General features: G+C 41.8%; 1 protein-coding gene across 12 annotated transcripts; it reads right to left on the bottom strand.

Annotated features, from left to right (window-relative positions):
• Positions 1-9: 9 nt before the first annotated feature.
• Positions 10-26917, bottom strand: LOC127002761 (CCR4-NOT transcription complex subunit 1-like). 12 transcript variants are annotated; one of them, XR_007756534.1, is made up of 39 exons: positions 26623-26916; positions 21761-21892; positions 21139-21303; positions 20835-21006; positions 20427-20683; positions 19354-19527; positions 18832-19106; positions 18512-18713; positions 18158-18295; positions 17851-17964; positions 17352-17538; positions 16791-16989; positions 16593-16680; positions 16049-16430; positions 15759-15880; positions 15479-15654; positions 15148-15337; positions 14655-14942; positions 14389-14529; positions 14073-14252; positions 13763-13930; positions 13242-13436; positions 12948-13092; positions 12556-12803; positions 12142-12453; positions 11682-11831; positions 10037-10264; positions 9510-9908; positions 8879-9036; positions 8343-8517; positions 7751-8175; positions 7411-7609; positions 7026-7181; positions 4150-4410; positions 3681-4007; positions 3361-3544; positions 2629-2896; positions 2147-2279; positions 10-2023 (listed from the first exon to the last, which is right to left on the bottom strand). XR_007756534.1 is itself a non-coding variant. In XM_050868892.1 (38 exons), exons 1-38 carry the CDS (start codon positions 26722-26724, stop codon positions 1954-1956), a joined length of 7752 nt encoding a protein of 2583 aa, XP_050724849.1. In that variant the 5' UTR covers positions 26725-26916; the 3' UTR covers positions 10-1953. The 12 variants fall into 12 exon arrangements, 11 of the variants coding, with proteins under 11 accessions (XP_050724849.1, XP_050724896.1, XP_050724860.1 ...); XM_050868892.1 differs by lacking the exon at positions 2147-2279; XM_050868939.1 differs by lacking the exon at positions 2147-2279 and having other exon boundaries at positions 4150-4386.
• Between the last annotated feature and the right edge of the window lie 1082 nt (positions 26918-27999).

Below are 27999 nucleotides of genomic sequence, written 5' to 3'. Positions count from 1 at the left end.
AAGCCCCAATGTGCTTTGCTACAAGAAGACCTTTATTCACATCCTTAACCTACAGTGGACTAAAGAATATGACACAAACTGTTCAACTGCACATCTTGAGACGACGAAGTTTTTATCAACAAAAATAAACTTGAACTGTACATTCACAGGAGGTCCAGCTAATACCTCCTCTCAAGTCCCTCAACAACTCTACTATACAATTTCATACAAACTGATGATTGATTTTTGTTAACAATACTAGATTTGTATTTCTTGGCCGTGAGAGAGCTGAGGCAGTCCTCCAAGCGAGGTAAGTGAAGAGGAGTGTTGCTGCCAGGTGTGGGGGGACTGCTGCTGCTGTGAGACACACACATTTCCCTGCCAGCCTTGAGACTAACACAAAGCTTCTGCCCAATTAATACACCATTTCCTGACCTGGAAGTGGAGCTCTTACATTTAACACACAATTTGTGCTTCAATACACCATCTTCAGGATGCAGTTACCGAGACTGGGCTCCGCACTGCCCTTGAGAGAACACAAGTGCAAGCGGCCATGGCAGCGCTGTCCTCCCGGCCCCACTCCTTCACCTCCGTGACCACCGACACCCTCCGAGAAGACACTTTACAGCAGGATGAAAAGCCTCAGGATATAAGGGCACCTTATTTTCTACATGATAATACTACTTACATTAACTACTAGACAGCCTTTCAAGAATATTATGAACCTAAGTAAGAAGGAGGGTGGGAGTTTGTACATGCTTTGCGCCCATGATTACTTTTGCATATGGTATGAAGTGCTATCACAAGAGATGGATGATGCCATGCCTCTGAGAACCAGTCAAGCTGAAGGCATGTTCAACTCTTTGGTAACATCAGTTGCTGGTGGCACTCAGCAGTCCTTGCCACACACCTGTATCCTTGGAGGCTGAAGGAGAAACACACCAAACACTTTGTGAATAACTAAGATCCTTTGATTCTCACTTCCTTACTGCAGAAGCTCCTGGCAAAGGCCATCATCATCATATAGAAATCTACATCACATAATATCTAAATATCTTAGGTATATCTCATCACATAATTCCCTGGAAGTTAAGATCACATGGAAATAGGTACATATCACTCAATGGAATTACTATCTTTTCTCTTTGCACTCTGGCACACTGTTTATGGCTACTTTGTCTTACTCATATCGGTCATTACAGACTCCTCGGCAAACTTACAACCTTTAAGATGCACTTTTACTTCACTCTGAAGGTCCTTACTAGTGTAGGTTACAGTTATTGGTCTTCTATTGATACAAGTAGTTTAACAGTTACCAACATAACTCATTTCCATTTTACCCTCAAATAATTGTCTTAAGATTATCATACACCTCAGCAGCACTTGTGCAACTTCAAATACTGCAATCACTAAATAAAGCATAAATGTTATTGATGTAATGACAACTCTGTTTTGTCATAAATAAGTTTTGTAGCAACATATTGCCTTCTTCAAAAAAATAACTGGAAATTCTCTAAGTGTGTAACATTGTTATTGTTAAGCATCACCTGGGTCACTTATTCGTCATGAAGTCCTACCACCTAAGCTTCTCTTTGACACTCCCCATGATATATACCTAACTGTCTTGATCTGCACCTGGCCCTTGCTTCCTCAAAGAACTAAGTCTTACAGCCATTATCAGCGAGGAATTGATACATATTTACATATATATATATGTATGTATACGTATATATTAGAAATTCACGTCATCACACATTATCATCTATATAACATAGCTTTTAGCCAAGCACCGCAAGTCACAATGACTTTCCCGGCTCCCACATGGAGCAACAACAGCCCATATCAACACAGTCCTATACCATATAACCTTAAGTCTTGCATTCTAAAATACAAAGCTTCTACTGCTGCCTGCACAGGGTGAGATGCGTGTGGTCAGGTGTCCTGCGAGGAGCAGTATGTGTGCAGGACCTGTGGTCAGGCCTCGCCCTCCCTGGGAGCAGACACTTTCTGGACCATGCAGGACCGAGCCACAGATTCAAACAACCTGAAACATCAAAGCCTCACATTGTTACACACACACACACACACACAAGATTCAATCATCAGCTACTCATCATATAAAGGTGACAGAGGAGTAAACGTGAGAATAAAGGCAACCCATCCACACCTGCCTCATGCCTCCATCTCCCTCCCTCCACTTCTTTCCTCCTCCTTCCGTCTCTTCGCCTCTCTTCCCTCCTATCCTCTACTGCCTTGTGTGTGTGGAGCACCTCCCTTGCAAGTAACTCCCATTCACTGCACTAAGGAACAAATACATATAATTGAACAATTTAACTTTTGTACATAATCTCTAAGACTGAACTTATCTAACTACAGAGTAGGCAGACTACTATATACAAAGGCACTACGTTTATCCAATAAAACACGCTCACTGAATTATCACATTTTCACTTTAGCATCCCCTTGATTTCACTCATTAAGCAGGTCCCCTCAATATGTCAAAGCATTACAAGAAAATATAACGTTTAATGTCAAAGGATGTCCACAAGAATGCATGCACAGACACACACACACACTTCCCACTAATACACCCCAAATACAAAAATGCAAACCTTACATAAAAAAAAAACCTACTATACAAATACTCACTTTTCAATCTCTGGAGCACACTTCACAAACTCGTGGCTCCAGAACTTGAACGATGGATTCTTGATGAGCTCAATGAAAGTGATGAGCAGTCCCCAGGGGTGAGGACGGTTCACTATCAGCCGCTCCAGCAAGACTCGCGTGATCTGCTCCTGGATGGCCTCAGTGTTGGCCTCGGCGAAGAGGTGAAGGAGTGTGCAACTGAAGTAGTGGGTGTGACTGTTGGGGTAGCGCAGCTGATTGGCGATTGCGTTAAGGAACAGGTAGCGGCCTGCAGTGAAGGGAAAAAAAACGTCAGGAACCAATGAAGTCAAGTGAACCAAAAGTCAAACAAGCTCAAGAACTATTATTACCCATATGAGACTTAGAGATGTTACACTCTTAATAGGAAATTAAAATTACCCTTTTGGGGGGAAATATAAAAATGCACAATCAAGTTGGTACTTAATCTCCAGGCTCGCTCATTTAATGTCTATGGATACCTTTATTCTCAACTTATGCAGGGCCTTAAGAGTAAATCTGGAATGCATATTTTCAATATTCACTTACATTAGTGGGACCAGATAGAGGACACCTAGAAGAGGACTTAAAATGATCATGGTGAGTGTGTCAATATAGGTCAAATGACAATCATCAATTCCTATTCTTCCCATATTACAGGGCATATCTCACAAAAATAAGGTACACAGAGGCATTCCTACAAACTGTGTGATTGCACTAGCATGCATTAATCACCTTCTGTATCCAAGTCCACTCCAAGGTTCTGAAAGATGTCCATGTGGGCAGAGTGTGCAATGGTGGACATAGAAGGAGTGAGGCCCTTGCTGTGGATCTGAGCGATGGCTTGCATGCCAACGTACAACACCAAGGAGTTCATCACCGACATGTTGTAGCGCATCCCAGGCTCGCTGGAGACCTGCTATAAGAGGAAAAAATTATGATGAAGCAAGCATTTATATGACAGCAATAAAGTTTTGAAATTTTTTTCTAAACCTTCACTTTTTAATTGTCTGGATGTTACCTAACTTGCAGGCCCCAGATGAATTGTAACATACCTGCAAGTATGTTCTCATGTCAGAGAGAAATGTGACTGGTGTCCTGTTCTTCAAGTAGGAATCCAAGTTCTTCTTAAAGTCCGGGGGCTGGATGAGATTAGCCACGGTGGTGTGGATTTTGGGTGATACTGTAATCTCTGGTAACATGTCAACTTTGAGGTTTGGTGTGAAGGGATCTGGAAGGCGCATGTTTCGAGGGAAGGCAGAGAGGATGAGGTTCCGCATCTGAATGCAGTTTGGAGGGATGACATCACAGAAACCGTAGTGGTACTCACACAAGAACTCTGGGAAGTCGTGCAACAGCACCAACAGCACACGCAAAGTTCCCTGAAATAGGAAAATGCTTATCAATGCTATCAAAGACTATGCACTAAAATTTCTTTACAATTTCTGAACTGAAATACTTTTCAAAATGCTCTGAATAGCCAAACATACAAATGGTTTATGCCTGTAATACATTGAATCTTACCTTGTATAACATGGTGAGGGGTTTTGCCAGCTCTGCATTCCTTAGGAAAGGAGCCAAAAACTTGAACAGATCTGCTAACAGCATTGAGTACATTGACCATCCCTTTTGTTGTGGAGTGATGGCCAACATGCGACCTATAAACACCCTATGGCTGACAATTTCCAGCCAAGCGTAGGCAAACCCAGGACACTTGCTGGGCCGCAGCAGGTGCAGGGTCTGGGTGAAAGCCATCAGCACCTGCCAGGAGCACACATCATGCCTCTGGACATTAGTAACTCTTGATTAATGACAATATGACATTCCAATGCACATGAAAACTAATCATACATACCAGAATAAAAATAAAAATATCAGTAATTGAAATTACCCAACATATGGGGAAACGATGTGTAAAGATGATAATTCAAAGGAATAGCAGTTCATTGACAACCAAGTGTGATATGCACTTGAAATATTAATTAATTGTTTAGCATCAATTTTCTTTATAGGATAATTATCTCCTAAATCAAATTACTATTACCATCCTTAGAAATCTGATTTCCCATATAGGCAGTTTCAATCCTTGAAAAGAGAACAAACTCATGAGAAAGAACTTTTAAAAAGAAAAAGAAAACAAAAGTAAACTTCCTTGGATAGAGATTGACAAGGGTAATAGGTCACATTAAAGAAACTATTCAAAACATCTAAATTAGCTCAACCAAGTATTCCTGCTGTCAGCAACTCTAGAGTGAGTGGTCTGGAGAGCTGCACCATTTTTCGCTGCGTGTTGAGGTGGTGTTCTGTGCAGTGGCCTATTCATCATTCTTTGGCTATCCAAATCAGTCAAACTGAACACCTGCAGCTTCCATAAAACTCCAACCATATTTGCACAATTGTGTACGCTGTATGGTTGCTAAATGCGAAGCTGGTTTCATATTAATAGTGTTAGTAGTGGCACTGAGTTTCAGCAGTATCAAATGGGCACAATTTAACCATAAGAAAAAATTCATTAAAAATTACAGCAGCCTCGTATCATGTGACAATCTATTATGTTACACATACTGGTAGTTCAGAAGGAGTCATGTTTTTATGCTGTTATACTTTTATCAAAAAGATTGTTAGTTTCTTTTCCTCAACAAAACTATATTATGAAAATTGAAATTTGAACTGTGACATACTACATTTCACATGTATATGTAAATATGATGAGTATTTTATGGAAACAGCGGGGGTTCAGTTTCTCCGATTTAAATATACAAAGAATGATACTCCAGCGAATTGTTGACAGCAGGAAATGTTTCACACTTACTCCAGTAACCTGTAAGGTAAAAAGCACTATATACAACACTTATCCAGAGTTTACCAGTGAAAAGGAAAAGATTGAAAATAATAGATAACTATTACATTAAGAATTTGGACATTATAGGGTGAGCTAAAGTAAAAGTCTTGTGCAGCAAGGCTGCAGGAGGGGTGGATGCATGCACTCAGCAAGTTCAGAGAAGCATAAATATATTGATAAAAGATAGAAAGGAAAGTAACACTGCAGTGGATTTATGAGGTAGAAGAGTCAGAAGGGGAGCTGATGAGGAAAAAAGACTTTGATTCTACTGTCCAAAATAACTTTGTGGGTAGAACCTAACCCCCACACATTGGATGCATAATCCACACAAGGAAGGACAAGGCTTTGGTAAAGTTAGCTTCTGGGAGGGGGAAAAGAATTGGTGGAGATGATGCAAATCACCTATTCTCAAGGAAACTGATTTGGCAATAAATGAGATATGAATGCTTAATGCAGAATGGGACATCTTGTGTGTTATCAAATAGGGAACAGATGTCTCAAAGGTTGTAAAAGTTATCACATGAAGAAATTGAGTTTTCATGCCAATGAAGGATATTATATCCCTTCTGCCTCATAGATATGCAATAGCAATGTTGGAGGTTAAGCATTCTGTAGCATCCAGTCTTGAGTTGAGGAATTCCTGCCAAAATGGTCTTTTGTTGAATGATGTAGAGTAATGCAAAATAGTCATTGGCTTAAGAATAGAAAGAACAGTTTGGAAAGATCATTAATAAACAAGAGTGTGGGTGATGGAACAGGGCTTTGTCAAACAACACTGTGTATGAGCTTAGACTGTCTACTACAGAAGAAAGATTGGCCTGAAAGGAAACTGGAGGTGAGAGAACAGAAAGAGGGAAAGAATCCGTGGGATTCCTTTTCTCTCAAGTCAACAATATTTTCCAAGTTCTCTAACTTCCACACTTTGCATGCTCATACATCCACAAATAAAATTTTAAGAAAATTAATTAAAACTTCAAGCGAACAAAAGAAAATTAAGAGCCCAAATTATTGTAGGTACAACACTGACAAAATTACTACTACTTTTCTTCGTATCTTGTGGTTTCCTGTCCGTGAGTCCTGTATGTGAGCTGTGTGGTTTTATCAAAAGAACTTGCAAACAGGTAACATTTACCATTTTTATAAAAATAAAAAACTTATTTTATGCATGCTGCATAAACCATGCATAATGTAAACGTTAAACCAATATAGAACTGTAACACCCAATGATTCTAGTCGGTAACGTTGCTCCTTAAAATCCAATGAAAGACTGAAGTTTGAACAGAAAACCACAACTGTTTCACATTCAACAGCTTAATTAATTTTTTTTAGGTAAAAAAAAAGCACAATAGCTGTTGAAAAGCCATGATGCAACCATTACGCATAGTACTTCTGAATTAACTTGACATGATATGGATAAACAAGAGTATAATGAAATTTTTTTAGAGTTAATGTTGACTTATTATGAATCAATGCTCAGTACTAAACTTGATGCCCCAATTCTAATTCCAAATTTTTTTAAATAAAACTTAGGCTAATTACATCAATGGCATGAGCTTACTTCACATACCGGAAGATTGATTGACTCAAGGATTGCCTCCGGGGCGTTCAGTTCAAGGAAGAGCATAATGAGAATGCGATGATATGGCAGCTGCTGAAAGTCTGTTGTGTTGGATTCTATGTCATGAATCATGATCCCACAGACAAGGCCCAACACCTGAAAAAACAAATGCAAATCATTTACGGAAGAATATAAAAATTATAGCTTTATACTGTGCTAGTTTTTGCAATCAAAAATACTTGTGGAAGCCACTGTTGCAAGCAGCTATGACGAAAGTTTTCCAAGAAGTGGTAATACACTTATTCTACAAAGGTGTCTAACAGAGCATCCTAAAGCAACAACTCAGATTACCAACCCAGAAGACACAGTAGGTTGTTTCCTTTACCTTGTTAAGTAAGTTTATCTTTGTCGTGGGGTTGGTGGCTTCTCCCGAGTGCTTGACTAATAAGGCAATGAGCCGCACAAATGCATCGAGGTTCTGGAAGCACTTGCTGCGTACATAGGTGGGCGAGGGGCCCTGCCCCTGCTCCAGGATGGAACGTACACAGAGGTCGCGACACATACTGATGCATATCCTAAAAAATCTGAAAGAAAACAGAGACTACAGTAAATTGCTTAGACCAATACATAGAAACTTTTCTTGACTTGCAAAAAAAATCTACAAGTCGTAACATCTTACAAATGGTCCTATCTCAACTAAAGGGAACATTCTTCCACTCCTTTACCTAGTAATGAGATCATCTGTCTTCAGAATTCCATGAAGATTCATCTGCTTGACAAAATGCTGGAAGGCTGATGCAGATCCTTGGCCAGCCGAGGGAGAGTGGTACATGGTGATCCACTCCCGCAGCAGCACCTCCGTCTTCTCCTGCAGTGCTGGTGGGTCCTGGAAGTCTCTGGCTTGTGTCACTCCAGAGTGGAAGTGAAGACTTGGCCCGGCAGAGATAGGGTTGTTCAGGCTGCTCAGACTGTTGCTCCCAGCTATGCGCTCTCCACTCAGCAAGTCGTGCTTCATGCGTAGAGCTTCAATGAGGGCAATGAGGCCTTCAGGACCCTGCCTGGAGTGACACAGGCGTACCAAAGCCTCGAGTGTTAGTTGTAAATCTGTCTCACTTAGGACACTGCTACTAGGGTCATCTATAAGATACATCTGCAAAGAAAGGAATAACCAATTATTTATCTAAAATATTTTTGTGCTTGTGCATATCAACATGTTCATGCTCTCCACCCAAAACTCCAACAACCTGCACCCTGCCCCTCCCATGCTCATATGCAGACACACACACACGTACACACACACTCAAAACACACACGCACCTGAACTAGCTGCATCACAAAGATGGAAGGAAGGAAGAAGGAGTGGACGCGGGGATCGTCCAGGGTGCGAGCAAGGTGTTCATCCAGCATCTGCAGGTTGAGCAGGTTGGAGCGGATGAGCCAGTCCACCACGTCCAGGTTGTACTTCACGTCATCCCGAGCCTCTGTCCAGCACCTGGGAGAAACAAGTGGATTCTAAGTCTTACAGTTACTCGGGGGGTTGTGTGAAGTTCCTATAGAAAATGTAATGCATATTACATAATAAATATTACATGTTAACATGTAATCTTCTCCACTGAGCTCCAGCTTGAACTGGAAAAAGGTTTTGAAAGGATATAACAGATGACTGTCACTGGGACAGACACACAAGTTTCACATTCTCTTTACTCTTCATGCTACAATAGCCTCATTTAATCATCTTTGTTCTTGTGCTATCAAGTTCAGAAAAATTACCTAAGCCTCTCAACTCACCCACACCCTCTGTATTTCAGCCTGGAATAGAGCATAAGATATTCTCTGATCCAACCCCCACTTACTTTGTAATATTCTTGGAGGTCCAGACCACACCGTAGCAGCGGTGGTCAGCCATGGCCTTGAGAACAATGAGGTGGCAGTCTCTGAAGCGCAGTGCCAGTTGGCTGAGTTCTGGTTCGCTGGGCAGCTCTCGCGCTCCCTCGATCAGATTGTCCACACACTGCAAAGATAAGTAAAAACCGATAAATCAAGATATTAATGTTACATGATTAACTATTTGAATAACGCTATGGATGAGTTGATTGTTATTATTGCATTAGTAAGATGGAAGAAATCAAACCTTCGAACAATTGAGGAAAAAAACAAAAGAAACTTAATCATGATGAACAAAGGAATGAGGGACTATGATAAAGTATAGAATTTTTTTTGATGTACAACACTAGAAGAGCAACAGGACACAAGCAGAAGTTAAAAAGCCTAGATATAAAAAAATCTTGAAAATCAGCTACCCTATTGAACTATCAACAAATATGAGAAACTTAAATCCAAAGGTGGTTCAAACAAAGAGAATTCATGTGTTTCAGGGTAACTGTATAAATATGGATATAGAGGCAGGTGAATGCAGACATGAACTGTAAACAACTAGGTAAATACAATACATACACAAACACATTGCAATTCAAGGACACTAACCTTTCTGAGCAGGACTTGGGCAGCGTGGACGTCCCTGTTGGTCCGTGTGAGGAGCAGCCCCTCCCGCAGCGCATGAAGCATGGGCAGCAGCGGAGAGCTTGGGGCCAGTGTGTTGAAGGTCTGGATGGTGTGCTCCAGCTCTGCACTGATCCTTTCAGTTAGAACAAGGAAAGCTGTTGCTTCCTCATTTCCAAAGGCCTGCTGCTGTGTGTGAGGCCCTTGTTGCTGTTGTTGTTGCTGCTGCTGTTGTTGTTGCTGCTGCTGCTGCTGTTGTTGTTGCTGCTGCTGTTGTTGCTGCTGCTGTTGTTGCTGTTGTTGTTGCTGCTGCTGCTGCTGCTGCTGTTGTTGCTGCTGCTGCTGCTGTTGTTGCTGCTGCTGTTGCTGCTGCTGTTGCTGCTGCTAGATGATGTACATGAAATTTAATTGCATCTTTTTACATGGGAAGACAGATGGCAACAATTTCAGATATCTTTTACATAATACAGAGTCACAGCATTAAAGAGGGAAAAAAATACTCAAGATCTTACCGCGCCAACAGGCACTGGCTTGGGAAGGAACATTGTGTCTTGATCGGTGATGGGGAGGAAGCCTGGGATGTTACGGGCAAATTCCTCGTACACTGCCATCTGTGGGGGAGTGATGCCGCCCACTTTCAGGCGGATCTGCTCAGGCATGCGTTCAGCCTGGTAGGTGAGGATCATTGGGTCACAGTAGCGCCGTCCCTCGGTGCGAGCCACTTTACGAGCCTCATACTCCTGCAAAGAAGAAATAATGTCTGTGAAACAAACATACTGTACAAAAGTTCAAAGCTGTGCATGTATGTGTGTGTGAGTGTCCAACATGAACCATGACCTCTATAAGAAAGGAACATTTATAACTGAGGAGCTTTATAAGAAAAATTGTCACATTATTAAATTGAAATGAAGTTGACTTCATTATATATAAACACACTATTACTTGTTACAATTTACAGCTCTACAGACTTGAAAAGCTTAACCCTTATACCTCGTGATAAAATGAGTGGGCGGTTTTAACCCTTTCACGCAACAAAAGTTTATTGTTTCTCTTTCCACTGCAACATCCGTCTGGGGCTCCCTAGGGGGCCTCACGGAACGGCATGCGGCGAAAATTTTTATCATGTTATCGATTTCACCCCATGAGTATTCTTTTTTCCTGCCATTATAATATATCGTTGGTTTTGGAAGAGATTATTCTGCCTCTGACTCTGAAAAAACAATTTAAAGGGACGACAGTCGCGTTCACAGGCTGCCTGCGGAGAGGCAACTAAACCACGGACAATTATCACTTCAAATCCAATGGCACAAGAGTTGACAATTAGTTTATTTTATAGGTCTAGCTTGGATCTTTGACGCAAAAGAGTTTGAGGCGATTCTGATACTTTATTTTTGGCAAATTTTTTAAAGTTTTTGACGCAATTTGAGTCAAAAGCTCAGATGTAGACGATTCCATTTTGATGTGAATCGCGTCATGGTGCATGAAAGGGCTAAGTTACGTACATAAGAAACGGGTAACTAATGTTAGTAGGTGTTCTCTTGCTTACCTTAGTGTTCAGTCAAATTATTGTAAAAAATACAGGGACAATTATATATCATTTGAAAGCTTAGAAGTTGCTCTTTACTGTGGTATAATGGTAAATGAACAAATGGAACTTATATATTCGTATAGATGGGAAACCTCCAGTATCATCTCACACTCGTCATCTGACATCATCCTCGTGTCACATTCCACTCTTATCTAGGTCAATAAGAAGACAAAAAACAATTCTCACGTATCGTCATGTATCAAATCATGTGTCTGAAATACTTATTTACTCATGGAAATACATATATATCTGCTATCTTGCCTAGAAATTGGAAAAAAAAAAAAAATACAGCACACACCACGACCGTGTACTCACCGCAGGAAAATCTGGAGCCCGACTATGACAATAACAAATCCTTGTAAAAGCTAGGATGCGATTGGCCAAGCATCCAGCATGTTGAAAACAAAGGGCCAATGATAGGGCTTGATGTATGACACATAGCCTCAAGAATAAACAAACTGTGTCATAAAATGAGCGCGATATTTGAAGAGCGCCACGATTGTGGCGTGACGGAGACTAACATAAAAGCCGTGATCATGCCTGACAGAGTATAAGGGTTAATAACATACTTGTGACAATCTCTTGTCCATCTCATTCACAGCTTTCTCAGCAGCATTTTTCTGGATGAAGGCACAAGCAATGCCCACATTCTCCTGAGCAATAGCTGCGGCAAGCTGCTCCATCTGTTCCACAGGCTGGGGTAGCTGCTGAGGATTGGTCTGAAGAATAAGGAAAAATACAAATATAATGTAATGAGACTATCATAACAAAACGAGCTTTATATGATGATTTTTACATGTTGCTGCCTGTCATATGTTTGAAGATACCTTTAACTTGATCTTACTACAACCCAAACAGTCTTCATATCTGTGTACTCAATAAGTTCATATATGCACCCTCAGTAATGAGACTCTACTCAACGAAGTGGGCTCCTTCAACAATTGCCCTCACACCTTCAGTTGAAAAAAATTATATGATCTCCAGCCAGAGCATAGCAGAAGGGTAGACCAGCAATCATAAGCTCCTTACCCGGGAGAATGCCTGCATCAGTCCTTGCTTGATGCTCTTGGTGATGTTGGTGGCCAGGTAGTCTCGGCAGGTGATCATGGCCATAGCTGCCGTCAGGTTGCGGACCATGTGGTGTGTGGCAGCCCGCATCCTGGACTCATCGGGGTCAAGGGCAAAGTCTTTCTTAATTATGTGCTCAGCAGTGGTGATGGCTATCTTGATGCTGCGCTCAATGACTGCTGCGACGATCTCCTGGACGGCCAACTCAACAGCGTGACGAACCAGCTGCTTCAGTTGTACATTGGTCGTCACACCACAAACCTGGAGCGGAAACTTCACACACTAAACTTACAACACTCTGAGATCCCTTCACAGTCCAAGTTATTTGAAAGACGTGTGCATTCAGACAGACAGACACTTCATTTCTTGACTCACCTGAGGTACAGAGACATTTATGTGAGGCTCCAAGCCCCTGAGGGAGGCAACGCTAATGTCTGAATATATAAAGCGTGCCTCTGAGGCAGGCGGCTGTTGAGGCTGGATGGGGGTCGGGGTGGTGGAGGGGTGGGAGGGTAGCACGGTGGGTGGGGTGGGCGTGGCACCGACAGGAGAGCTTTGGACAGGAACGGTGCTGGAGTCCACAACTACACCTGGAGGGGCCACTTGAGACCAACTTGTCTTTGCTATTTAAGAGGAATAAAATAAATAAATTAATCATATAATACATTCAAGACTTAAAATGACATGTTTCAAGAAATCTCATGTTATTGAAGCTGCTGAGGATATAAAACTTCCTTATCAAGCAAGGAATAACTATATAATCTTACGTATGAAAGAAGACAGTGAGAAGGCTTGCATAGGAGGGAAGAGCGGAGTGGATTCTGCTCTCTTGGACCCTCCTGGCTGTGAGAGCTGAGGCTTGAGCCGGGCGATGCGCTCCCGGTCATTCAGTACATTGGCGGGTTTCAGATCCTGAGAACAAGAACAAGATAAGTTTTTAGCCTTAAATTAACAAATTCAATAATTTGCATGTCTGGAGCTAGTAGCTGAATACATCACATAGGCACTATGTTAATTATTCAACATTATAACAGACAACACTAAAAACAATGACAACTTACATCAAGATTAATTTCAAGCTTGTTGCAGAGCACCTCAATCTCAAATTTGAGATGCAGTTTCATTTCCGGTTCTTTATGGAGTTCAGCCAAAACATTCATGATGGCCATGGTCCAGGGATTGGGGGCCTTGAACACACGACTTTTGGCACAAGACTCCATCACCTTGGCCACGAAGGGAATCACATACTGCATCTCCTGTTAGGGAAGATAGACATAAGCACAAGCTTGAAAAAAAGTGCATTAGAACATATTTTCAATTTAGCTCATGAATGAAGGAACTGAAGCGGGAAGAAATGCTGAAAACCTTGGGAATCTAAACAGGCAGATGTCCACTCTGAGAAGCTGATCCACAGAGAGAAGTAAGGAGAGGAGCACAGGGGCTGAGAATGGGGAATATTCCAGCTGTAGAGATATGACATGGAGATTGCTTGAGAAAACTGTCAGAGCTTAGTAAAAAAAAGAATCACTGAGCGATACATTCGAGGCATATCATACCACTGAGAACATAGCAATAGGCTTACCTGTAATCCTTTGTTATAGGATTCAATAAGCAGGGATTTCATGTCGATATCTGTGTGGAGTATTGGCTTGTTTTTGGCCAGGGTGAGCATTCCCAGCCAGTGTCCAAGATTCTTCAACAAAGACTTGTCAGAGAAATTAGCTGCAGACTTATCAGCCCTTAGAAGTACCTGTTTGGGGAAAATTGCCAACCCTTAGAACATGTCATAGCTTAAGCCTCTAAAAACATGTAATCATCAAGGATCAATCAAAGGCCATTTCTGTGAAACCTGATAAAGATTGCTAAGTTAAGTTTCCATCAGCGCCTCTCACCTTGATGTTTCTGAGTGTCTCCCGGCAAACCATTGAGTTGAAGGAGCTCATCTTGAGTTGGTCCAGAAACAGAGAATACAGGGTGTGGAAGTTGTTCTCGATGGAAGCTCTCTTCATGACCAGGTACTGAGCTACCCAGAGCCAGTAGTCGTCTCCCACCACTTCACGGAGCTCCTCACACTGTAGCAAGAAAGGGTCTTTACTTAAAGGCCTTGAATATTAAATCACTGGAAGCTAAAAAGTAGTTTATATGCATCAAAGGGAATGACGAAAGTGAATACGATGATGACTGTATGGTTTGCCCTCACACACTCACCTTCTGGGGCAAATTAACTTGAGCGAGGTTGTTGAAAATGAAAGCCACTTTGTCTTGAATATGCTCTGGAGGAGGAGTAATTTTCTCCTCTTTTTCAGTGGCTACTAGAAGTGTCTCTATGTTGGTTGTTGTTATTGTTGGCTGTGGAAAAAATATAAAAACGTATTATGCACAGAATAATAAATAATCATGTAAAGTACAGAATCACACAAGGCCAATTAATACAATAAAACCTTTCACAAACTACATCATAATATGTAAGCTACCTTTCCAGAGCCAACAGCATTATTGGTAGCTGCCAGTGAGGGAGGCTTGGTGATGGCCGGTGCCATGGTGGTGGTAGTGGTGGTGGCCGGGGGCAAACTTTTCCCTACAGATGAAACAACAGGAGGCACTCCCGAGGGCTGAGGAACTCCAACAGGGGCTGTGGCAACTACGAGAGAAGCCGAAGTTCCCGGCACAGCGGAACTCGGGGAAACATTAATTGAAGGAGGCAAAACCACTCCAGATGGTCGGGTGGGAGGTTCTTGTGACTGTGTTCCATACTTGATGTACTGCAGGTGTGGAAAGGAAAATGAAAACAATTATAAACAATGAATAACAAAAAATTCATTTACTTCTGCATAATTATACAACTAAAAGCTTAAAATACAACTCTTCAAATACTGAGAACTCAACTTTGTTAACAATGAAATTTTCATCAAGCACACTAATGAACCATCAGAATAACTGACTGACAATGCTGATACCATGACCTACCTCAATCAAGTGTGGCTGAAACTCGTTGAAGTGCTGAATGGCCATCAAGTGCTGGCAGTACCTCGGATACTCCTTCAGTCTGCTCCGAAACCTGTCTAAGGCCACAATACCAAAGTAGTACATCTTGCTGCCATGTGGCTTCTGGAGAGCCTCCATCACATACCTCAATGCCACTCCAAGAGCCATGTACCTTAGGGGAAAGAAGAACATAACAATGAAAAGTATCAAAACAATATTATATCTCAATTCCAAATCTACAAGTTTCAGTTTTCATTGACTAATTATCTATTAAATAACAGTTCAAACATAACAGTAGTTGAGCAATACATACTCAACAAGGCCCTGCTCAATGATTCCACCAAAGAGCCTCGCTGTTGTGAAGAGTTCCTTGTCTGGGTAGGTCGGGAAAAAGCGGTATTCTTCAAAGAGATTCCTCAGCATGCAGGAGTAGACTTCTCGCTCCCTCTTATTGGATGACTCATGGAATTTTTTCAGCATATCTAAGACCTGAAAACACCAAGTTCATCAATTATCATCTCCTGTAGCTTTTTAAAATAGGAGATATTCACATAAAACAAAAACTTCATCAAAGAACACAAAATAAAAATTACCTCTTCAATAGAGAGGGTGGGATGTGGAGGATGGTTGTAGATTCGTTGGAAATAGCTGTTGGCCTCATCCTCGACCTCCTTGCTTACTGACTGAGGCATGTCAAATATCTGTGACATGTCCACTGAAAAAGAGCAGTAGTCACAAACATGTTCAGCACCAAAAAAAATGGTTTCCTTCTCTAATGTACTTGGCAAATTAGATATCCTAGCAAATTAGATTCAAAGTTAAAAGTATGTAGATATTGTGAAGTGTCTGGTAAGAAGTCTTATTATGCTACTTCAACACTCACTCTGTCTGGTGGGAGCAACGGTGGGCTGGACAGAATGAGACCGCAGTGAAGAGGGTAATGTTGATGAGACAGGTTGTGCGGACAGCTGAGAGCCCATTGGTGCCACAGGAAGGGCAGGTCCAAGCTGCAAATTCGGCAATAGGGTGGGCAAGGGAGACTGTGATGTTCCGGGGGCATTGGAGGGTCCTAAGGGGCGACCTGGGGAACCGGGAGCCGTGCCGATTGACACTTGGCCCCCGAAGCTGATGGAGGAGGAGACCGGGGTGGGGAAGATAGAAGATGACACTCCGGCTCCACCAATGGTCAAGTTGCCAAAGGTTGAGGCCACATTTCCTATTGGTCCCTCGGTTGATGGAGTTGGACCAGGACCAGGGAAGCCAATCTGAAAGTCGAGAATTATTAATCAGAAAAAAATTGATGCTTTCCAGAAGAATGCCACACAAATACTGAAAGGAGTTATTGGATGCCAAACTGTTTCCTCATAAATGCACTATGACAAGTGATATTAATTACTTATATCTATACTAAGCAAGCACAAACTCACCACTCCAGGCTGGGCTCTGGGTCTGTTCATTAAGTTGCAGTTCTGGAACATCTGGATTATTGTGTCCGACAGGTCCTGTGACACATTCCTGCAACATGCACAAAATCACAAATAAGAAAAACTACACATCACCAATTCCACTATCCTCAATTCTTAATCGTTTCTCGAAATAAAATCACACAAATATAATAGGCATACATGTGACAAGCATTGAGGCAGACAAGGATGGTGGCCATGGTCTCTGGAGGTAGCTGGGCAGACTTTGGCAACATGTCCTCCTTCCCTCCTACAAGCTGGGGACATCGTCGTTGAAGAAATTTGATGCAGGCTGATATGAAGGGTTCACCGTGTTCCCGTATTTTGTCTGTCAGCCATTTATCCAACTTGAGGAACTCCCCTGCAACAAAAAAAGGAAGGAAAGTCATGGACCCTCTACAATACCTTCTTTTATCCAGTTATTATCTTGATAACAGAGTAGTAGTTAAAAATTCAGCTTAAAAGTAGCATGGGAAGGTGTCTTTTTGAAAGGATAGGTCTTTTTACAAGGATACGAGTGCCTCTGCAAGTGAATGAGGAGCTGAGTGGAAGTTTTTGTGTTGGTCTGGAAGTGAGACGGGTGTGTGATGCCACCATAGCTGTTCAGAGTAGAAACAAAGGTAACACTGGTGAGACTACTTCAGCAGTGATTAACAAAGCTCTTGTGTCTATGGAGTGACCCATCTATGTGGAATGATCACCAACATCGCTTCCAGTACTCACGTCGGTATGCCAAGCAAGCCAAGTCAACCACAAAAGGGAAAGACTGGGCGTTGAGAAGCAGAGACAAGGCTTTGAGGTCTTGTGCCACATCAAGAATGCGGCTCAACCTTGTCTGGTCGTTTTCCACCATCATGTACCACTCAGACATGGCGTGCATGATGATTTGGCGCACAGTGTTGGTGTTATTCTGGAAAAAAAAAAGGTTGGTTATTCAAAAGAAACTCCAAATGGGAAGGGCAAATATAGGGAGGGCAAAATATTAATAACCAATTCTCTGGAAGTACCATGCATTTGCCAAACTACCCTCTTCCAGGTTCCTTTTCATTATGGGGCATCACTGTGTATACTGTTGGAAAGCTTAAAAATATTTGATAACTTTAACATCATTGCCACAGACTATTTTACTGGAAATTAAAGTTAAAAAAAAAGACAAACAGGATACCAATCATTTTCTATTTAGCAAATCTTTAAATCAACAAATAAATCCCCCCAAACTAACCTGTGTGTGCCAGGCATGGTGGAGAATGATAGCAGCATTGGGATGATTGCCAAGGAATATGGGGATGAGTGAAGCGATGAGGTCCTGTCGCAACATTGTGACAGGGAAGTTGACCTGAAACAAGGGAAAATACAATAAATGACTCCTCTGTAATAGTGTAAATTAAAAAGAATTAAACAACTTCAGTAAATGCATAGCCAGAGGGGGGTTGACAAGTTGGGACTTGCAGATTGCTCTGGGAAGTTAAGAGAGCTTAGACTATGAAACTACACTGGTGAGCAACAAAACCCTCAAAATGATGCCTTACCTGCACCAAGCCCAACACCAAGATGTCTGGACAGTGCTGGATGGGAAACTTGAAAAGCTCCTTGATGGCTGTGTAGTGGCCGGCCTCGCCCAGATATAGTAGAGTTTCTAGCAACTGCACAGATTTCCAGGTTGCAATCTGAATGAAGTATATTCAATTAAAAATTTGTCCCTAGAGTAAACATTACATCAACTATTCTATCACATAATCTAAACTGATCAGTCCACCGCCAAACAATTCTTATATGTGATCCCCCGGAAAATTACTTATCTGTCCACCAATTTAAGAACACTAATTTTCTCTGCCATTGCACAATCACAAAACAATGAACAATAAATCAGGTTGAGTGTGCACCTCTTTGTTATCCAATTCAGGCATAGTCTTAAGGCTATCAGTTGACACCATGTGGCAGTGGTAATCCGTGAGACAGAATATGTCAGTATTCTTGAGTATTTGTGTGATAAGGCTCAGCTGCTCCTCTGTGTTCTTCCACTGGCGGTAGAAGCATTCTACTAGGAACAAGTCAGGTCGTATCCCCTGGCCTTGCAGGAGACACCTGAAACAGGAATCCTTGGGTTAATTATCAGAGCATTTTTACAAACTGAAAGGGAATGGTTCTTGAAGCAAAATGATGACCTTGGCTACAGGAAATTAGATAACTGATGATGACTTACCTTAAAGCAGTAATGAGAAGCTTCAAGCCTTGTCTATCCTTGACAAAGAATCCTTTGTGATCCAGCTTGGTGAAGATTTCCTTAACGTTCAGGTTGGACAGGACTTCCAGCAGGGCCTTGATGAACACCTCCACGTTCCAGCCATGGGGCCCTGAGAGGCTGCTGGAGCCCGGCACACCCACTTCATTACCACCGGATTGTGACTGATTGTTGGCAGCCTTGTCCTTACTGTCACTCCACAGGGAACTAGGTGTGTTGAGGTTCTGAAGTCCAATCTGTAGAGTAGCCAAAAAGTAATGAAACTAAGTGCTGTTTAACATAAAGAAAAAATATTACATATATAAAGACATGCTAAGAACTCAGTTCAACCACAATTCCACATTAGATACCACTGAAGAATTTCCATCGGCTTCATAAGGTACCAGTGACTTGAGCAATAAATCAGTAAACACCATCTATATTCATAATAAAACCCTTATAGTATTGTCTTCTGGTCTTAGCAAATAAGCAACCTTGCTTTACCTGTTCTGAGGGCAGGCCAGTGTGAGTCCGAACCATAATACCCAACACTTTGGCAACAGCGGCTGGAGTGATGGAGTTCACCCCAAAATTGACCAAATTGTTTCGACATTCTTCCACAGTGTTGCAGAAGCTGTAGCCAAGCTCCAACACCAGGTCTGCCAAGGACCCGTCCAGCTAAAAGTAGCAGGAAGGCCTATTAGTCAGGTACTTGAGGAAAAGATTAAACTTATTGGTAAAACAACACAAAGAGAAAGTTTATCAAGTTTTGGTATAGCCAGAATAGTGCATGCAGACTGTATAAGTGGCTGCAATTCCACTTAGATAAAAGGTGTCCAGTTTCTGACATTTGAAAGTCTCAAGGATAAGCTAATAGAATTCTCTAGCAAGATTTCAATTGACTGCAGTTTAACCCGAGAACGTCGGCAGACCCTTTTCTGGGCTTTCACGAGTCATGGCTGTGGTACGGTGGACCCTAAAAAGGGCTCACCATAAAACCCCTAATTCAAGCTAATTGTAGGAGGTGGTGGCACAGAGCAATCCACCATACATGCCCTGGGTCATAGTGGTGGGTGAGTGATCTTGAAATGGACTTTTTTGTCATAGGTGGTGCTGTAAGGTCATGGCAGACTGAATTAGCTATCCACACAGTGATCACTTGTCAAATTCTCTAAAGTAGACAACAAGCGACTCTCGGCTAGATGCCACACGTCACAAGACTGTTTATTTTGTAATAAACACCACCCAAAAAGAATGGAGTTTGAGTAAAAGTAAATATTTTTAACAGTTTAATGGTTATGAGAAGAGTACTCTGATGTACGTTCCATGCTCTTTTCTTAGTCTCAAAATGCAGAGTAATTTTGCCGTTTCTCGGCCACTTCTCAGCTATCCCATAGCCGAAGCCCACGGGTTAAGTGGATCTTTGTCTACAGCATTGTACCAAAACCAAGTCAGATTTATCATGATATCAGACTATTCAGGCTTCCATTCACACCATACAGCCCAGATAATTTAACTTCCTTTTGATTATTTACAGTTTAGGTCACATTGTAAAACTCTTTAACCAATTGTCTTACTAGATTCTTGGCCATGTTGGATGGCTGTTCCTGAGTCATCTTTTCCATCAGAATATCCGAATCAGGGTAGAGCAGCGGGGCCAAAACCACAGGTACTCGTGACTGAGGAAACTCTCGCTGTAGAGCAGAGATGAAGGCTTGCAAAGACTCCTGGGGTAAAAGGACAACTGGGGGATCCCTCCACAGATGCACAATGTGTGTCAACAATAGATGTAAAGCTTCCGTTGATAGCTCTAGTAATTCCCGGTCCTCAGTTTCTGTTAAAGGGAAAAAAATGTATTAGAAAGTGTACTTCTGATTACAGAAATGTATCTTGGAAACAGCAAATCTAAAAACTTTAATATTACACTCATAAAAATCATTTCAGTATGACTAGTATTACAAAACAATAATTATGGCATAATTTACCTGTATCTATGTAAGCACGGACAAGATCTGGAAGCTTAAGCTTGAGGATGGCAATGGACTGACTTCGTACTTCCTGATTAGTTTCTTGAAGCAGGTACAAACAGAGGGTGACTTCCTGAAGGCGGGAGAGCCTCAAAGCCCTGCACACCCCACTTACCCACTGTGGCTTGACCTGAAGATAGTACATTCATCAGGAGGAATACCAAAATTGTTGTACATTACAATTTTTAAGTGGTATATAAAGAGTAATATTAATAAGATTGCTAAACTGGAATCAGCATTGACCAAGGTACTTGACACTTACCTTGCTAGTGTTGAGTGGGTTTGCTATGGCAAATGCAAGACTGGCAATAAAAGAAGCAGAAGGAAGAGTGGCCCCCAGATGCTGAAGTAGGAGGGCACTTGCCCCCCCGTTGGTGGACGACCAGGCGAGGGAGGCTACACCTGCACTATTTACAGCCTCCTTGTCCTGAGAAAAGTCATAACACACATCGTAGCACCAAAACAAACTAAAGGTCAGAAATAGGGTATACTGAAATATGTTAGATACCACATATATTGCAATGTGCCTTGAGATTTTATTTTAAGAGAAAACTCATACTAGAGATGTGCAAAATCAAAATGTTATTTCAATGGACATTATTAGTTATCTACAGGAAGGAAAAAAAATAGTGCTGAATATGTGTCTTTCCTGTCAAAATTCAACTTTACGGCTCCACAATGACCGCTGGGTGATGGTTCAAGAGATGGTGAGGAGTACTGATGATGCTTTTTTTCAACCTACAATCTGACCCACTTTGGTAAGCAGGTCTGGGCTTTATGTGGGTGTATGTCATACGCTCATGAATGGCCCAATGGAGGGAGGTCACAGTATGAGTTAAGAAGCGAGATAACACCCAAAAACTGACAGAAAGAGGAATGTTTACCTTATTGTTATTGTTGTTATTATTTGGTGAAGGTCGGTGGCTTTCTCCTCCCTGAGACCCAGACCACTCCAGGTGACCAATCAACACCCGGTACAAATGTCGCTCTGCCTCTCCACCAAACTGACGCACCACCTACCGGAGAGAACACTAAAGATTACCTAACCTGACACATGCCCCACATCAACTGACACACTACCTACAAGAGAGAAAAATGTGGATTACCTGACCTACCAGAGAGAACAACATGGATTAGCTGACCTGACCTACTGAAGCTAACAAGATTACCTGACCTGACACAAGTCCCACACCAACTGACACACACTGCCTACCAGAGAACAACGTGGATTACCTGACCTGACCTGACCTACCAGAGAGAACACTAAAGATTACCTAACCTGACATGCCCCCACCAAGTGACACACTACCACCTACCAGAGAGAACAACGGGGATTACCTGACATGACCTGACCAACCGAAGATAACAATAAAGATTACCTAACCTGACACAAATAGATGATACATAATCTGATCACAAATGCTTTGATATGTATTATGAAATGGTTTGTGTGAGGGATGATTTTGTCTCATTTATCTCGCTTAGAGGGACCACAAAGAAACATGATCCCCGCTGCTACCGAGTTAACCACTGGAGAACACTGAGCAAAACCTGTCCTAACAAATACTCTCCAGCAAACTGCACCTACCTTGAGGACACATGATACTCACAAAATTGATGCACTACCTACCTAGAAAGAACACTGAGCATTACCTGACCTGATACACATGATAGGTAAAGACAAAACTGGGAGCATTCGCAATAACTGCACGTGGCCTTGGTGCTTATCTCCGTCACACTGGCCTTTGAGCCCGTGGTGGTTAAGAACCAATTACCCCTGGACACAGGGCAAGTGTGACATCTTGGTTACCACAGTTAACCTTCCCAAAGTTTCCCTAGGAGAACAGCTGGGTGAACTGCACTCTTGATAGCCCAGGATTCAAACCCAAGCCCACAGATTCATAGCTAGGCATGCTAACCCCTTCACCATGGAAGACCTGACACATGCTACCACCAAACTGACACAGAACCTACCAGAAAAAATGCCGAGGATAACCTGACCTGACACATGCTCCCACCAAGCACTCAACAACCTGACTTGCCACATCTGCTAACTTGGCACTATAAAACATACCAAGATTAAAGAGCCTATACAAAGAAACTTGCATAATTACAAAACAGAGCCCATTCATTCATCAGTTCTCATATATTACTTGATTATTTATGTATTAGTATTATCTTACTTAAAACCTTTGATAAAAGTTGGGAGTGATAATCTGTAATCAAGAAATATATTAAACAATGCACACTATATATTTTAAGAATTATAATGCAACTACTTCATAAAAATTTTACCCCTGACCCTAAACTTTTCCTAAGACACCCTAAGCAGTTTCAAGGACAACAAGGTACACAGTAACATACAACCTAATTCCCACAGCAAGCCAATCAACCTATCACAATAGATATCACAATTAATATCACAAATCATACCAATACATTTCATACAAATTTCATTAATATAGTAAAATTAATGTGCTATAAGAAGAAGAATGCTATAAGAAGAAATGAGCTACAGTGAATTTATAATGGCCAAATATTGTCATTTTGCCATCATATGCAAAGGAAGGAGCTGGTTCTGTTTACAGGCCAGTGAAAAGCTAACAAACACTACAAAAAGGCACAGAGGGTACCACCATCATAATGGATGAAACGGAGTCCTGAGGTAGCGACTGAGGTAGTGGCCGTGAGCTCTCACCCGGCCCAGGCATCCCCCACTTTTGAATGTAACTTTGACAGTTCAGCGGCTTCACCTCAATGAATGGACTTAGCGGGCCGTGTCGACCCCACCAATTCTACCTCCATGAATGTTACCCTTAACCTAGCCTGACCATGACCCAAAGAAGCATAATATTGTAGTTGTCTTAAATTCACACATATTTCTCTGAATAAATCTGGATCTGGATGAATAATACGCAGGGCACCTGTATAGGTGCATAACACGCATATTTGTGTTGAAGAATCTATTTAATTTAACTATAAAGAAACTATTTAATCTAACAAAACAGGGTACTCTATTGTTTATGTTCAATATTAGTTCCACTCTTAAGGGTTTGAAGATACATATAACCTATCCTAACTAACCCATTCCTCAGTCCTGTCTTAAATAGTAATATATGCCTCTCTCATATACAGTCGTCCCTCAAATAATACGGGGGTTAGGGACCCAGGACCCCCGTACTATTCGAAAATCTGTATAAAATTAGTGCCCCCCCTAGAAACACTATGGAATCCAGGTCCTGCCTGGCTCAGCTGTTACCCACGGGCCCAAGTTGCCAGTTATGCATTTTCTGCTTCAGTCTCAGTGCGGTGTTACCACGCTGGGGGGTCGAGGGAGGCGAGGCCCCCCGTTAGAGGTCAGGTTATTTAACCCGGTAGCAGCGGGGATCATGTTTCTTAATGGTCCCTCCAAGCAAGAAAAATGAGAAAAAATCACCCCTCGCACAAACCATTTCATAATATATATTAAAGCTTTTATGATCAGATTATGTATCATCTATTTTTGGGGATTTATATCATGGCACAAATTTGGCCCGTCACTGCTACACGGTAAAGCCACAAAATGGCCCGTCGCTGCTACCGGGTTAAAGTTCGGTTGTAGTAGTTTAAATATGCGTCCCTTAACAATATAATATGGAGACATAATGTCGTATTTTGAAGGCGCGGAGTCAATCTCCACAATTACCGTTTTGTATCTTATTTAAAGTATGATTTAGAGAGCAATAATAGAAATTGTGGTTGAGAGTAAGAGAGAGTGTGAGTGTATGACATGGCTCGCTCGCTGACAATGTGGAAGGCAGCGCTGCCAGGATGGCTCACTTGTCCAGCTTGGTAACACTACAGCAGAAAATGCATAACTGGCAACTTTGGCCAGCGAGTAGAAACTGAGCCAGGCGGGAAACCCGGATTCCATAGGAGTGCCCACTCCTGCCCACCAATTTCTTGTTTAAGGTAAGAAAATGCCTATTTATGTGTTTATAATAGGTTAATTCATGAACAAATAGAAAAGGACGGGGTTTATCTCCACTCTTGGAGCACTCGCAGTTACTGCGGCAAGAATTTTTTTTCACACTATGATAGATACAGCGCACACTGCTCTCATTCACATGGCATGCTCTCCCTACCACAACGTAACTCATCCTGAAATGTAACTTCTCCTAAATCTGAATTCTTCTGCAAGGTGCACACTTTCTCGAATGCTTTGGGATGCTTTCAGCAGCTGTTTTGGTAGAAAAGTGTTGCCACTCACACTATGGCTACTTGCTATGACGAGCAGGAAATTTAAAAATCATAAAAGAATTAATCCATGATAATCCGTATAAAACCGAAACCGTACTATTTGAGGGACGACTGTATATATATATTAGACTTACTAACAAACTACGGGCTTCATAAACTGATATTTACATTTCATTTCTTTGTAATAATTCTAAAGATACCCTTATCCTGATCTACCCATAACCCAATAGTCATCATGGTTGTGTACTTAATAAATTCATAAACACTATGTTGATATTACATACTCCAGCCAACACTTAATGGAGGGTCAGGATTCAGGGGGGCTATATATCCCTTGGCCATGCTAAAGACCCCCTTAGAATTAAGCTACTTGGAATTTGCCCTCAATAAGATGTGAATTTCCTGTAAAATTCATATTACAAGATCTGGTCTATTTATAAAACAAAAGTGATGAAACTGCATATTACTTCAATAGCTTGAATTAAAGTCACACACTATACTATATAGAAACAAGCCTAACAAAAAACTAACATCCCTGAAGGTATATCCAAAAATTATATGCAATATAAAGTCATGTTTGCTTAATATTACTTTCTGTATTATGGCCAACAACACATTTTATGACTGCCAGCATACTTCTCAATGCCACACACTCACCCAGACTCAGATTTACATCCTATGTAAAATAGTGTAATCAATTTTCTATGCACACTTTTTCAGTCATTAATTTGTCACAAAGAAGTTGCTGGCCTGAGGCAGCCAAAGAGCAGCCAATAGGAGGACTCCCTATATGAATTTTATAATTAAAATTCACCATAAGAGATATAGGCATCAGCACACACTTTACTATCAATATTCTATCTAGAACTACAGGTGCCTGAAATTGGCAGCTGCTTCATTCTTTAAACTTTAAGAAAAAAATACAAAGAAATAAATTACATCACACACTGGGAAAAAATCTGCAGCTGGGCAAGTTTATACCATAGAAAAGCAAAATGATGACCCTAACATAAATCAACCCACACTGGCAAGAGCTCATATATATATATATATATATATATATATATATATATATATATATATATATATATATATATATATATATATATATATATATATGTGTGTGTGTGTGTGTGTGTGTGTGGGTAAGTGGTATACATACATATGTAAAAATTCATACAAATATATACACAAAAAAAATCTTGTATAAACAGACCACAGTGGTGACCTCACGATGGTGAAATCACACACACACACACACACACACACACACACACACACACATGAAGCCACAGGGACACCCATAATCAAAGCCCAGGTAGCAGCAGCGAGGGAGGGAGGGGAGGCGGCGAGGAGCGGGCAGGGCGGCGGCGTCCAGCTGGGTAGGGGCCGAGGCGGCGGTGGCGGCCTCGGCTGCCAAAACCACACTCCCAAAAAGCACTTTCACGGCACAATCCCCTCACAAGCACTTGCACGGTAAACACACAAGGAACAGAAGGGCACTTACTTCCTGAATCTCTTGGACACTAGAGTTCAGGTTTTTCTTTGTCAAACTGGCGACCAGATTACCAATATGAGACAAAGCAGCAGTTAGCGAGTCTAGGTTCATAGTGCCATTAAAACGGCATCGAAAGCTTCAAATTGGTTTGAAGCTTTCGCATACACCTTCTACATCCACCTAGTAAGTGTATCGGTAACTTCTCGGAGTCCAACATTAGGAAAAGTGGGTAAGATGGCCACCAACACACTACGTGATCTTCTCCTGGTCCTCCATGTTGGCTCACTCCTCCTCCCGCGGCGGCGCCACCGTCGACCCAAAGACAAAACACTCACGGCCCTTCCAATCTAGATGCCACACGCTGCTTTTTGCCTCTAAATAAACATAAAATGATTTTGATAGGATTCTTTTGTGTCCGAGGCCCGTATTGTGGACCTTATAAAATTCTGCATATGTTCCACCGGTATCGCTTCATAGGTCCTCCTCCTCCTCCTCCCCCTCTTGGTCCTGTCTTCTGCTTATTTTCACACGTATAAGAAGGTTTTGTTTGGATTCTTTTATCTTTTGTGTCCGAGGCCCGTATTATAACATGTATCCTCACATCAGTTCGCCTGTTTGAAAAGCCTCTCGTAAAAGTAGCCGGGGTTATCATGGACTTGTGTGATCCCCGTGATAGTTTTACGTGCCAGACTTATACACCTTGAACGGGAAAGCTGACCCATAAAACAGATTAAGCTTCTCTGAGAGGCTTGGCAAATAGTCACAATGGGAGTCCGATACGCTTATAAAATTAATGGACCTTTTAAAATTATGTATATTGTTGTGCTGGAAGCTTCCCCCGGGGTCTATGCTCCTCCCGTATCGCTTCATAGTTCCTCGATCCTCCTCCTCTCTTCTGCTTATTTTTACACTTTGCTTTTCAATGGCGTTATATTAATTATCTTTCCTCACTATAATATGATACCTATATAAATATCTAAGAGCATGAAAGTCCATAATCTTAAATCAAGGAGAGCGTGATGGACGGCAACTACAGCCTCCAGCCACCTAAGAGAATCCAACCTCTGTTTTCGGCCAGGTGCGTGGAATCGAAACGTAAATAGACCCGCCATTATGGAGATCTATTGAATTACAGACGCAAATAATACAACCATTGTTACTGAAAATAGTCGAGTCATTGACAACACATATATACCAGTAATATGAGTCTCACCCGTCATGAAGGCAGCCCGTGCAGGAGACCCCCGCCACACGGTCCCCACAGAACCCTTTGTTACGAGGGAAGCTGAACTCGGGCAATGGTCACCTTCCTTCCCAGCTGATGAGGCCTGCCGCAGGGGAGGGGGAAGGAGCCCCTCACCCACCGGGATAAGGCACGGGGTAGGC

Source organism: Eriocheir sinensis, chromosome 2 (genome assembly GCF_024679095.1).
Source record: "Eriocheir sinensis breed Jianghai 21 chromosome 2, ASM2467909v1, whole genome shotgun sequence".
Classification (NCBI taxonomy): domain Eukaryota; kingdom Metazoa; phylum Arthropoda; class Malacostraca; order Decapoda; family Varunidae; genus Eriocheir; species Eriocheir sinensis.
This window is presented reverse-complemented; position numbering and strand designations above follow the sequence as displayed.

Excerpts from the sequence above, each read along its gene's own strand:
- LOC127002761 (XM_050868892.1), bottom strand. The coding sequence starts at position 26,724 with ATGAACCTAGACTCGCTAACTGCTGCTTTGTCTCATATTGGTAATCTG. Across the intron at positions 21,304-21,760 it reads ATAACAACAATAACAATAAG|GACAAGGAGGCTGTAAATAG; the intron begins GTAAACATTCCT and ends GACTTTTCTCAG. Across the intron at positions 13,931-14,072 it reads AGACACTCAGAAACATCAAG|GTACTTCTAAGGGCTGATAA; the intron begins GTGAGAGGCGCT and ends TTCCCCAAACAG.